The sequence below is a fragment of the Nerophis lumbriciformis genome, linkage group LG30 (assembly GCF_033978685.3).
Source record: "Nerophis lumbriciformis linkage group LG30, RoL_Nlum_v2.1, whole genome shotgun sequence".
In the NCBI taxonomy this organism is placed as follows: domain Eukaryota; kingdom Metazoa; phylum Chordata; class Actinopteri; order Syngnathiformes; family Syngnathidae; genus Nerophis; species Nerophis lumbriciformis.
Window position 1 is genome coordinate 32,382,990 of NC_084577.2, and position 11,953 is coordinate 32,394,942.

At 36.4% G+C, this 11,953-nt stretch overlaps 1 protein-coding gene across 3 annotated transcripts; it reads left to right on the top strand.

The window, feature by feature from the left end:
• Positions 1-5,020: 5,020 nt before the first annotated feature.
• Positions 5,021-11,239, top strand: LOC133579709 (uncharacterized). 3 transcript variants are annotated; one of them, XM_061934102.2, is made up of 4 exons: positions 5,021-5,479; positions 7,409-7,615; positions 7,814-8,831; positions 8,885-11,239. In XM_061934102.2, exons 3-4 carry the CDS (start codon positions 7,834-7,836, stop codon positions 9,069-9,071), a joined length of 1,185 nt encoding a protein of 394 aa, XP_061790086.2. In that variant the 5' UTR covers positions 5,021-5,479; positions 7,409-7,615; positions 7,814-7,833; the 3' UTR covers positions 9,072-11,239. The 3 variants fall into 3 exon arrangements, with proteins under 3 accessions (XP_061790086.2, XP_072768047.1, XP_072768046.1); XM_072911946.1 differs by lacking the exon at positions 5,021-5,479 and having other exon boundaries at positions 7,602-7,730; positions 7,814-8,340; positions 8,409-8,831; XM_072911945.1 differs by lacking the exon at positions 5,021-5,479 and having other exon boundaries at positions 7,602-7,730.
• Positions 11,240-11,953: the final 714 nt, after the last annotated feature.

The following is an 11,953-nucleotide window of genomic DNA, read 5'->3' on the forward strand; positions in this document are numbered from 1 at the left end:
TCCCTTATTAATAATCCTAAATAGTCAGTTTTAATATGATACTGATTAACTAATATTGTCCCTTATTAATGATCCTAAATAGTCAAATTTAATATGATACTTATGAACTAACATTGTCCCTTATTAATGATCCTAAATAGTCAGTTTTAATATGATACTGATTAACTAATATTGTCCTTTATTAATGATCCTAAATAGTCAGTTTTAATATGATGCTTATTAACTCTAATTGTCCCTTATTAATGATCCTAAATAGTCGGATTTAATATGATACTGATTAACTAATATTGTCCCTTATTAATGATCCTAAATAGTCAGTTTTAATATGATAATGATTAACTAATATTGTCCCTGCGATGAGGTAGCGACTTGTCCAGCCTTCCGCCCGAATGCAGCTGAGATAGTCTCCAGCACCCCCCACGATCCCAAAAGGGACAAGCGGTAGAAAAATGGATGGATGGATGGTCCTTTATAAATGATCCTAAATAGTCCGTTTTAATATGATACTTATGAACTAGTATTGTCCTTTATTAATGATCCTAAATAGTCAGTTTTAATATGATACTGATTAACTAATATTGTCCCTTATTAATGATCCTAAATAGTCAGTTTTAATATGATACTTATGAACTAATATTGTCCCTTATTAATGATCCTATATAGTCAGTTTTAATATGATACTGATTAACTAATATTGTCCCTTATTAATGATCTTAACTAGTCAGTTTTAATATGATACTGATTAACTAATATCGTCCCTTATTAATTATCATAAATAGTCAGTTTTAATATGATACTGAGTAACTAATATCGTCCGTCATTAATGATCCTAAATTATCAGTTTAATATGATACTGATTAACTAATATTGTCCCTTATTAATGATCCTATATAGTCAGTTTTAATATGATACTGATTAACTAATATTGTCCCTTATTAATGATCCGAAATATTCAGTTTTAATATGATACTTATGAACTATAATTGTCCCTTATTAATGATCCTAAATAGTCAGTTTTAATATGATACTGATTCATTAATATTGTCCCTTATTAATGATCCTAAATAGTCAGTTTTAATATGATACTTATTAACTGTAATTGTCCCTTATTAATGATCCTAAATAGTCAGTTTTCATATGATACTTATGAACTAATATTGTCCCTTATTAATGATCCTAAATAGTCAGTTTTAATATGATACCGATTAACTGATATTGTCCCTTAATAATGATCCTAAATAGTCAGTTTTAATATGATACTTATTAACTGTAATTGTCCCTTATTAATGATCCTAAATAATCAGTTTTCATATGATACTTATGAACTAATATTGTCCCTTATTAATGATCCTAAATAGTCAGTGTTAATATGATACTGATTAACTAATATTGTCCTTTATTAATGAACCTAAATAGTCAGTTTTAATATGATACTTATTAACTGTAATTGTCCCTTATTAATGATCCTAAATAGTCAGTTTTAATATGATACTTATTAACTGTAATTGTCCCTTATTAATGATCCTAAACAGTCAGTTTTAACAAACATTTTCCTTCACATAGTCCTCATCTCACATAGTACTCACTTTACATAGTACTCATCTGACATAGTACTTATTTTACATAGTACTTATTTCATCAAACAATTGTCATATTGAGGTACTGGAAATCGTTTTTAGTGTTTCATTTTTGAACTGTATATTGTTTAAGAAACAGTGAATTATGAAGTTAATTATATTTATATAGCGCTTTTCTCTAGTGACTCAAAGGGTGGGTAAAGTGTCTTGCCCAAGGCAATGGTGTCACAACGGCATTGATTGGGATGGCGGAAGCGGGGATCGAACCTGGAACCCTCAAGTTGCCAACCGAGCCCCCAGGAAATGTAATCATTATTCATACATCTGACTGAAATGAGAATGTATATTGTTATTTTTAATACTATATCATTATAATACAGCAATTGAATTTGTTTACTATAATGTTTATAACATTATTATTGTGCAATAATTGAGTGTGTTGTTATTCTGATGCTACAAGACTGTTATTTATGTGATAATATAGAATTATTATTCATCAATGTAAAAATCATACTCATCCATTTTGTATCATTTCAATTTTGTAATAAGGATATTAAACATATAATCAAAAATATTCCAACAATGATGTCAACCGTAAAATAAAGAAATAAAAACAATTGTAACGATTGTGTTAAATATATAATTTAAAATAAAGAAAATTTTAATATATAATTTAAAACAAAGAGTATTGTAACCATAATGTTAAATATATAATTTAAAATAAAGAATATTTATTTATCCACTAGCGACGCTGAGATCATTATTCATGCGTTCGTTACGTCTCGTCTCGACTACTGTAACGTATTATTTTGGGGTCTCCCTATGTCTAGCATTAAAAAATTACAGTTGGTACAAAATGCGGCTGCTAGACTTTTGACAAGAACAAGAAAGTTTGATCATATTACGCCTATACTGGCTCACCTGCACTGGCTTCCTGTGCACTTAAGATGTGACTTTAAGGTTTTACTACTTACGTATAAAATACTACACGGTCTAGCTCCGTCCTATCTTGCTGATTGCATTGTACCATATGTCCCGGCAAGAAATCTGCGTTCAAAGAACTCCGGCTTATTAGTGATTCCCAGAGCCCAAAAAAAGTCTGCGGGCTATAGAGCGTTTTCTATTGGGGCTCCAGTACTATGGAATGCCCTCCCGGTAACAATTAGAGATGCTACCTCAGTAGAAGCATTTAAGTCCCATCTTAAAACTCATTTGTATACTCTAGCCTTTAAATAGCCCCCCTGTTGGACCAGTTGATCTGCCGTTTCTTTTCTTTTCTCCTCTGCTCCCCTTTTCCTTGAGGGGGGGGGGGGGGGCACAGGTCCGGTGGCCATGGATGAAGTGCTGGCTGTCCAGAGTCGGGACCCGGGGTGGACCGCTCGCCTGTGCATCGGCTGGGAACATCTCTACGCTGCTGACCCGTCTCCGCTCGGGATGGTGTCCTGCTGGCCCCACTATGGACTGGACTCTTACTATTATGTTGGATCCACTATGGACTGGACTCTCACAATATTATGTCAGACCCACTCGACATCCATTGCTTTCGGTCTCCCCTAGAGGGGGGGGGGGGTTACCCACATATGCGGTCCTCTCCAAGGTTTCTCATAGTCATTCACATCGACGTCCCACTGGGGTGAGTTTTTCCTTGCCCGTATGTGGGCTTTGTACCGAGGATGTCGTTGTGGCTTGTGCAGCCCTTTGAGACACTTGTGATTTAGGGCTATATAAATAAAGATTGATTGATTGATTGATTGAAAATAAAGAATATTGTGACAATTATGTTAAATATATAATTTAAAATAAAGAAACAAAGAATATTTAAATTAATATTTTTTTAAATAAAGAAACAAAGAACATTGTAATAATGATGTTAAATATATAATTTAAAATAAAGACACAAAGAATATATAAATATATAATTTAAAATAAAGAAACAAAGAATATTTAAATATATAGTTTAAAACAAAGAATATTGTAACCATGATGTTAAATATATAATTTAAAATAAAAAACAAAGAATATTTAAATATATAATTTAAAACAAAGAATATTGTAACCATGATGTTAAATATATAATTTAAAATAAATACTATATAAATATATAGTTTAACATAAAGAATATTCCAACCATGATGTTAAATATATAATTTAAAATAAATAATATTTAAACATATAGTTTAAAATAAAGAATATTCTAACCATGATGTTAAATATATAATTTAAAATAAAGAAACAAAGAATATTGTCACAATCATGTTAAATATATAATTTTAAATAAAGAAACAAAGAATATTGTAACAATGATGTTAAATATATGATTTAAAATAAAGAATATTTAAATGTATAATTTAAAACAAAGAATGTTGTAACCATGATGTTAAATATATAATTTAAAAAATAAAGAATTAAAGAATATTGTAACCATGATGTTAAACATTTAATTTAAAACAAAGAATATTGTAACCATGATGTTTAATATACAATTTAAAATAAAGAAAATTTTAATATATAATTTAAAACAAAGAGTATTGTAACCATAATGTTAAATATATAATTTAAAATAAAGAATATTTAAATGTATAATTCAAAACAAAGAATGTTGTAACCATGATGTTAAATATATAATTTAAAAAATAAAGAATTAAAGAATATTGTAACCATGATGTTAAACATATAATTTAAAACAAAGAATATTGTAACCATGATGTTTAATATACAATTTAAAATAAAGAAAATTTTAATATATAATTTAAAACAAAGAGTATTGTAACCATAATGTTAAATATATAATTTAAAATAAAGAATATTTAAATATATAATTTAAAACAAAGAATATTGTAACCATTATTTAAAATAAAGAATATTTAAATGTATAATTTAAAACAAAAAATATTGCAATCATGATGTTAAATATATAATTTAAAAGAAAGAATATTTAAATATATAATTGAAAAACAAAGAATATTGTAACCATGATGCAACAGGACTGCAACACAATTTACGCCTCCACTCTGCAATACTGTGTCCTTCCGCCGAGGCTCACCGAAAGCTAGTACTTCCCTGTGACTTGTAACTTCTCGCATCTGACTTTGTCCGATTATAAAAACTCACATTGGACTTTGAACTCATCTCAGGTGTAAAAGCAAGGTGCACATCTGACATGTTTATGGAGGGAAAAGGTTGTTGAGGCATATATCTTTAGTGTACTGTCACTTTAAGACGGGACGGCAAGAGAGACGGTGAGAAATGAAAGCGTGAAAGTGAAGATGATAGAGTTAAAGTGAAGATAAAAGAGTGAAAGTAAAGATGAAAGATTGAAAGTGAAGAATAAAAGAGTAAAAGTAAGGCAAAGGAGACGTTAGATGTCTCTTGGTGGCGGGAAAGTCCCGTCCTGCGGATGACGTCACTAACAGCGGAGTGATTCGATGAGCGGTGAAGAGGCGGGGAGGCGTCACGAGTTTAAACATTTCAAACTTTCTCTTCTTCAAATCTTCTTCGTCTTGCTTCCATTAAACTTCTAATCTTCTTCGTCTTGCTCTCATTAAACTTCACATCTTCTTCGTCTTGCTCTCACTAAACTTCACATCTTTTTCCTTTTGCTCTCACTAAACTTCACATCTTCTTCGTTTTGCTTCCATTAAACTTCACATCTTCTTCGTCTTGCTCTCACTAAACTTCACATCTTCTTCTTGCTTCCATTAAAGTTGACATCTTGTTGTGTTGAGTGTTTAGTGAGACTAGTGCTAGTTAGGACTCGTGTAGGTGAATAACAAGTGTTTAGTTAGAGACTAGTGCTAGTTAAGACTAGTGTTGGTGTTTAGTTAAAGACAACAAGTGATCGAGTTAGTGACTGATGGACTTTTAAACTTCCTCATAAATCTTCACTACACACAAACTATGAGGTAAGTACTTCTACTACCATTTATACTACTACCATTTGTACTACTACTATTTGTACTATTACCATTTGTACTACTTCTAATAGCATTTGTACTACTACCATTTGTACTATTACCATTTGTACTACTTCTAATAGCATTTGTACTACTACCATTTGTACTATTACCATTTGTACTACTATCATTTATACTACTTCTAATAGCATTTGTACTATTACCATTTGTACTACTACCATTTGTACTACTTCTAATAGCATTTGTACTACTACCATTTGTACTATTACCATTTGTACTACTACTATTTGTACTACCTCTAATATCATTTGTACTACTACCATTTATACTACTAGCATTTATACTACTACCATTTGTACTACTACCATTTGTACTACTTCTAATAGCATTTGTACTACTACCATTTACACTACTACCATTTATACTACTAGCATCTGTAGTACTTCTACTAGCATTTTTAATACTTGTACTATAATTTGTAGTACTTCTACTAGCATTTATATTACTTCTACTAGCATTTCTACTACTTCTAGTAGTATTTCTACTACTTCTACTATCATTTGTAGTACTTCTACTATAATTTCTACTACTTCTACTAGCATTTGTAGTACTTTTACCAGCATTTCTACTACCTCTACTAACATTTCTACTACTTGTACTATCAATTATATTACTTCTACCATTTGTTGTACTTCTGCTATCATTTCTTCTACTTCTAGAATTTGTAGTATTTCTACTATCAATTGATGTACTTCTGTTATCATTTGTAGTACGTCTACTATCATTTCTACAACTTCTAACATTTGTAGCACCGCTACTATCATTTGTAGTACTTGTACTATAATTTGTAATACTTCTATTAGCATTTGTAGCACTTCTACTATCATTTGTTGTACTTCTACTATCATTTGTACTACCATTACTATCATTACTACTACTACTTCTGTACTACTTCTAGCATTTGTCGTAGTTCTACTATCATTTGTTGTACTTCTACTAGCATTTCTACTACTTCTACAAGCATTTGTCGTACTTTTACTATCATTACCACTACTTCTACTATCATTACTACTACTTCTGTACTACTCCTACAAGTATTTGTACTACTTATACTATTTGTAGTAGGTCTATCATTTGTAGTACTTCTACTAGCATTTCTACTACTTCTACAATTTGTACTACTTTTACTACCATTACTACTACTTCTGCTATCATTACTACTACTACTTCTGTACTACTTCTACAAGCATTTGTACTACTTTTACTATTTGTAGTAGTCCTATCATTTGTAGTACTTCTCCTACTTCTAATATTTGTAGTAGTTCTACTATCATTTGTAGTACATCTACTTGCATTTCCACTACTTCTACAAGTATTTGTACTACTTTTACTATTTGTATTAGGTCTACAAGTATTTGTAGCACTTCTATCATCTGCACTACTAGTACTTTTAGTACTACTGCTACTCGATCATTAGTACTACTGTCATTTTTAATATGTACTACTGCTACTTGTCAGAAGTACTTTTTAGTAGTACTACTGTAACTTCTTACTAGTATTTAAAGCAATATAATGTAATATGATGTCATGAAATACTTTTGTAAAGATTGTTTGTTAAAACACTGAACTTATTTCATATATTGTTAATATTTATTAATATTTTTACTAATTTTAGTCATTAATATAATGATGTTATTTGATGATGTAATTAAAATGACGATGTAATTAATATGAGGATGTTGTAATTGAAATGACGATGTAATTAAAATGACGATGTAATTAAAATGACGATGTAATTAATATGAGGATGTTGTAATTGAAATGACGATGTAATTAAAATGACGATGTAATTAATATGAGGATGTTGTAATTAGCATGAGGATGTAATTACAAAGATGACGTCATGTTTGTGCGCAGGCGTGGGTTCCTGGGCGTGACACTTGGTGGCGAGGTCATCGGCGTGGAAGAATTTGGCGAAAGCCGACGAGACGACGGCGGCACGGATCGTCGGCAGAAGACTTCGCCTGGTTTTCACGCCGCACGGTCTTCCTCTCCGGCAGGCTAGCCGCAGCCAATCAGGGGCCGGGTCGGGGGCGGAGCCAACGGAAAGGCGAGCAGTGATTGGTGAGTTTGGCCAAGGTGCTTTTTTATGTTGGCGGTCGGCGATGCGGGCGCCGCAGTGCAGGCGAAGGTGTTGGCGCGCGAAGGAACATGCCCTTCAACCACTTTCAGATGATCGGTCGGTTTTCACTTTCACTTTCACTTTCACTTGCGACTACTTCCTGATCGGACACACCTCACGTGATTTCTTGCCTTTTTCAGGTGATGGTCGCTCAGATTGGATGACGGAAAAAGTGGATTTGTCCTCCTTCGTGTCAACCAGCGCCTCGTCTCCCGGGTCCTCGCTTCCGCCCTCGCCGCCGGTGCGCCATGTCAAGGCGCCCTCCGACCTGGAGGTCATGACCTCGCTCCTGCAGGAGGAGCTGGCCCAGCTGGAGGACTACTTCCGCTCCGAGTCTTGCGAGAGCAAATCCTCCAAATGTGACAAAGCCATGGGCTCGCCGTCGTACTACCAGTTCCCCTACGGCTCCTACGGGGGCGGCCAATCGGAGAGCAGCCCCGTGGTCGTTACCTTGGCAACCGGCGACCTGGATCTGGCCGTGAGCCGCTCCAAGATAGCGCGGCCGGCTCCGTACAACTACCACCACCACCACCACCACCGCAGCGGGCGAAGAGTCCTGGGCGAGGAGGCGGAGGCGTGGCGCGCAGGAAGTTACTCGGGCAGCGCCGAGTACTCCGTCAATCATTACTCAGCGCTGAAGGCGGCGAATAAGAGCGGCGTGAAGAAGGTGAGAGAATGTGCTTTGTCCTTGAAGGAAGAGGAGAGTTATTGTTTCTCCGAAGGAATGTTTTGCAGCGAAGAGATCGCCAGAAGTTTCTGCTCCTACGAGCACAAGAGTCACAAAGTCAACCTGAGTTACGGTGCAGGCGAGCACTGGACCAAAGACGCCGGACCGGCTGCCGGCGTCCCCCAAGAGACCGCCATGGCCGACGGCTACTTCCACCAGTCGCTGGCGGCGGAACCGTACCACGGCTTCATGGGCGAGCTGGATCAGCCGGCGCCGGCCGAGCCCCAACACAGCCACTACCTCTACCCAGAATGCCTTGCGGACCAAAGCTACGAGTGTCTGTCCGAGGGAACGCCGGCCGGCGCCTCCGCCCACCGCGGCCACAGGCTAAAGGACGAAGCGTGCTCGGTGAAATCGACGGCTGGTCTGGACGTGAACACCGGAGAAAGGAAGCAGAAGAAGAGAGACCAGAACAAAACGGCGGCTCACAGGTAACCTGGTCAGTATTGATCCGTGGCCCCCGGCTGACGGCAGATGTGTGCAGGTACAGGCTGAGGAAGAGGGCGGAGCTAGACTCTCTGGAGGAGGAGCTTCACGGGCTGGAGGGACAGAACCGGGAGCTTCGCGACAAGGCGGAGTCTGTGGAGCGAGAGATTCAGTACGTGAAAGACTTACTCATCGAGGTCTACAAGGCTCGCAGTCAGCGCCTCAAACAAGATGGCGGCGCCTGAAGGAAGGTCTGAAGACCAGGTGACCCGGCCTTAGGAGTTCTACACTGTGACCACTAATCATCTATTGATCATCCTTGTTCTATTCATCTGATTGGATCACGCCCAGCAATCATCCTTTCAATCTGTTCTATTGATCTGATTGGATCACATCCAGTAATCATCCTTTCAATCCATTCTATTGATCTCATTGGATCAATTCTATAGATCTCATTGGATCATACCTAATAATCATCCTTTCAATCAATTCTATTGATCTGATTGGATCAAATCTAATAGTCATCCTTATAATCAATTATATTGATCTGATTGGATCATATCCATTAACTATCCTTTCAATCAATTCTATTGATCTGATAGGATCATATCTAGTAATCATCCTTTCAATCAATTATTTTGATCTGATTGGATCAAATCTAATAGTCATCCTTTCAATCAATTCTATTGATCTGATTGGATCATATCTAATAATAATTTTAATGAATTCTATTGATCTGATTGGATCATATCTAATAATCATCCTTTCAATCAATTCTATTGATCTGATTGGATGATATCTAATAATCATCATTTTAATCAATTCTATTGATCTGATTAGATCATATCCAATAATCATCCTTTCTATCAATTCTATTGATCTGATTAAATCATATCTAATAATCACCCTTTCAATCACTGTTATTGATCTGATTGGATCATATCCATTTGCCAGCCTTTCAATCAATTATTTTGATCTGATTGGATAATATCCAATAATCATCCTTTTAATCAAATCTATTGATCTGATATTCATGAATCATTGATGTATTATTCTAATCATTTGATTGACTGATGGTCATTGATCATTGACATATTGTCTTCTTCCATGATGTCAATAAGTGCATGATTGATTAGTTGACAGCATGAACTTTGATTACTTTCCTGCATGACAACTTTGTGTCCTCATTCTCAGGTTTTTGCTTTGGGCTCAGAGGACTCTCTTTTCTTTTCTTGTCTCCTCATTCCTTGTCCACTTCTCTTCCCTTCTCCTTCCTTGTCCACTCCTTCCCTGTCTCCTCATTCCTTGTCCACTCTCTCTTCCCTTCTCCTTCCTTGTCCACTCCTTCCTTGTCTCCTCATTCCTTGTCCACTCTCTCTTTCCTTCTCCTTCCTTGTCCACTCCTTCCCTGTCTCCTCATTCCTTGTCCACTTCTCTTCCCTTCTCCTTCCTTGTCCACTCCTTCCATGTCTCCTCATTCCTTGTCCACTCTCTCTTCCCTTCTCCTTCCTTGTCCACTCCTTCCTTGTCTCCTCATTCCTTGTCCACGCTCTCTTTCCTTCTCCTTCCTTGTCCACTCCTTCCCTGTCTCCTCATTCCTTGTCCACTCTCTCTTTCCTTCTCCTTCCTTGTCCACTCCTTCCTTGTCTCCTCATTCCTTGTCCACGCTCTCTTTCCTTCTCCTTCCTTGTCCACTCCTTCCTTGTCTCCTCATTCCTTGTCCACTCTCTCTTTCCTTCTCCTTCCTTGTCTCCTCATTCCTTGTCCACGCTCTCTTTCCTTCTCCTTCCTTGTCCACTCTTTCCTTGTCTCCTCATTCCTTGTCCACTCTCTCTTTCCTTCTCCTTCCTTGTGCACTCTTTCCTTGTCTCCTCCTTCCTTGTTTCCTCATTCCTTGTCCACTCTCTTTTTCCTTCTCCTTCCTTGTCTCCTCCTTCTTTGTCTCCTCATTCCTTATCCACTCTCTCTTTCCTTCTCCTTCCTTGTCCTCTCCTTCCTTGTCTCCTCATTCCTTGTCTCCTCATTCCTTGTCCACTCTCTCTTTCCTTCTCCTTCTTTGTCCACTCCTTCATTGTCTCCTCCTGCCTTGTCTCCTCATTCCTTGTCCACTCTCTCTTTCCTTCTCCTTTCTTGTCTCCTCCTTCCTTGTCCACTTTTTCCTTGTCCTATCCTTCTTTCCTTGTCCTGTCCTCCGGGCTGTACTTGCGAGCAAACAATCGTAAGCAATGACATCATCAATGGTAAACCATGACGTCAACAATGGTAAACAATGAGGTAAACAATGGTAAATGTTGAGGTCAACAATGGTAAACATTGAGGTAAACAATGGTGTAAACAAGGGGATGTTGTGCCATTCAGGTGAAACAGGAAGTGCTGCATCAGGTGATTTTCCAAATAAAGTGCTCATATTTCAGTTTGCTTTTGTTGTTTCTTAAATGTAAACATTGTGTAATAACACATCTTCAGCACTGGGGGCAGTCAAGTATTAAATATAAACATTGTGTAATAACACATCTTCACCACTGGGGGCAGTCAAGTATTAAAGAATATAAACATTGTGTAATAACACATCTTCACCACTGGGGGCAGTCAAGTATTAAATATAAACATTGTGTAATAACACATCTTCACCACTGGGGGTAGTCAAGTATTAAATATAAACATTGTGTAATAACACATCACCACTGGGGGCAGTCAAGTATTAAATATAAACATTGTGTAATAACACATCTTCACCACTGGGGGCAGTCAAGTATTAAATATAAACATTGTGTAATAACACATCTTCACCACTGGGGGCAGTCAAGTATTAAAGAATATAAACATTGTGTAATAACACATCTTCACCACTGGGGGCAGTCAAGTATTAAAGAATATAAACATTGTGTAATAACACATCTTCACCACTGGGGGCAGTCAAGTATTAAATATAAACATTGTGTAATAACACATCTTCACCACTGGGGGCAGTCAAGTATTAAATATAAACATTGTGTAATAACACATCTTCACCACTGGGGGCAGTCAAGTATTAAATATAAACATTGTGTAATAACACATCTTCACCACTGGGGGCAGTCAAGAATTAAATATAAACATTGTGTAATAACACATCTTCACCACTGGG

Excerpts from the sequence above, each read along its gene's own strand:
- LOC133579709 (XM_072911945.1), top strand. The coding sequence starts at position 7,703 with ATGCCCTTCAACCACTTTCAGATGATCG. Across the intron at positions 7,731-7,813 it reads CAACCACTTTCAGATGATCG|GTGATGGTCGCTCAGATTGG; the intron begins GTCGGTTTTCAC and ends TGCCTTTTTCAG. Across the intron at positions 8,832-8,884 it reads AACAAAACGGCGGCTCACAG|GTACAGGCTGAGGAAGAGGG; the intron begins GTAACCTGGTCA and ends AGATGTGTGCAG.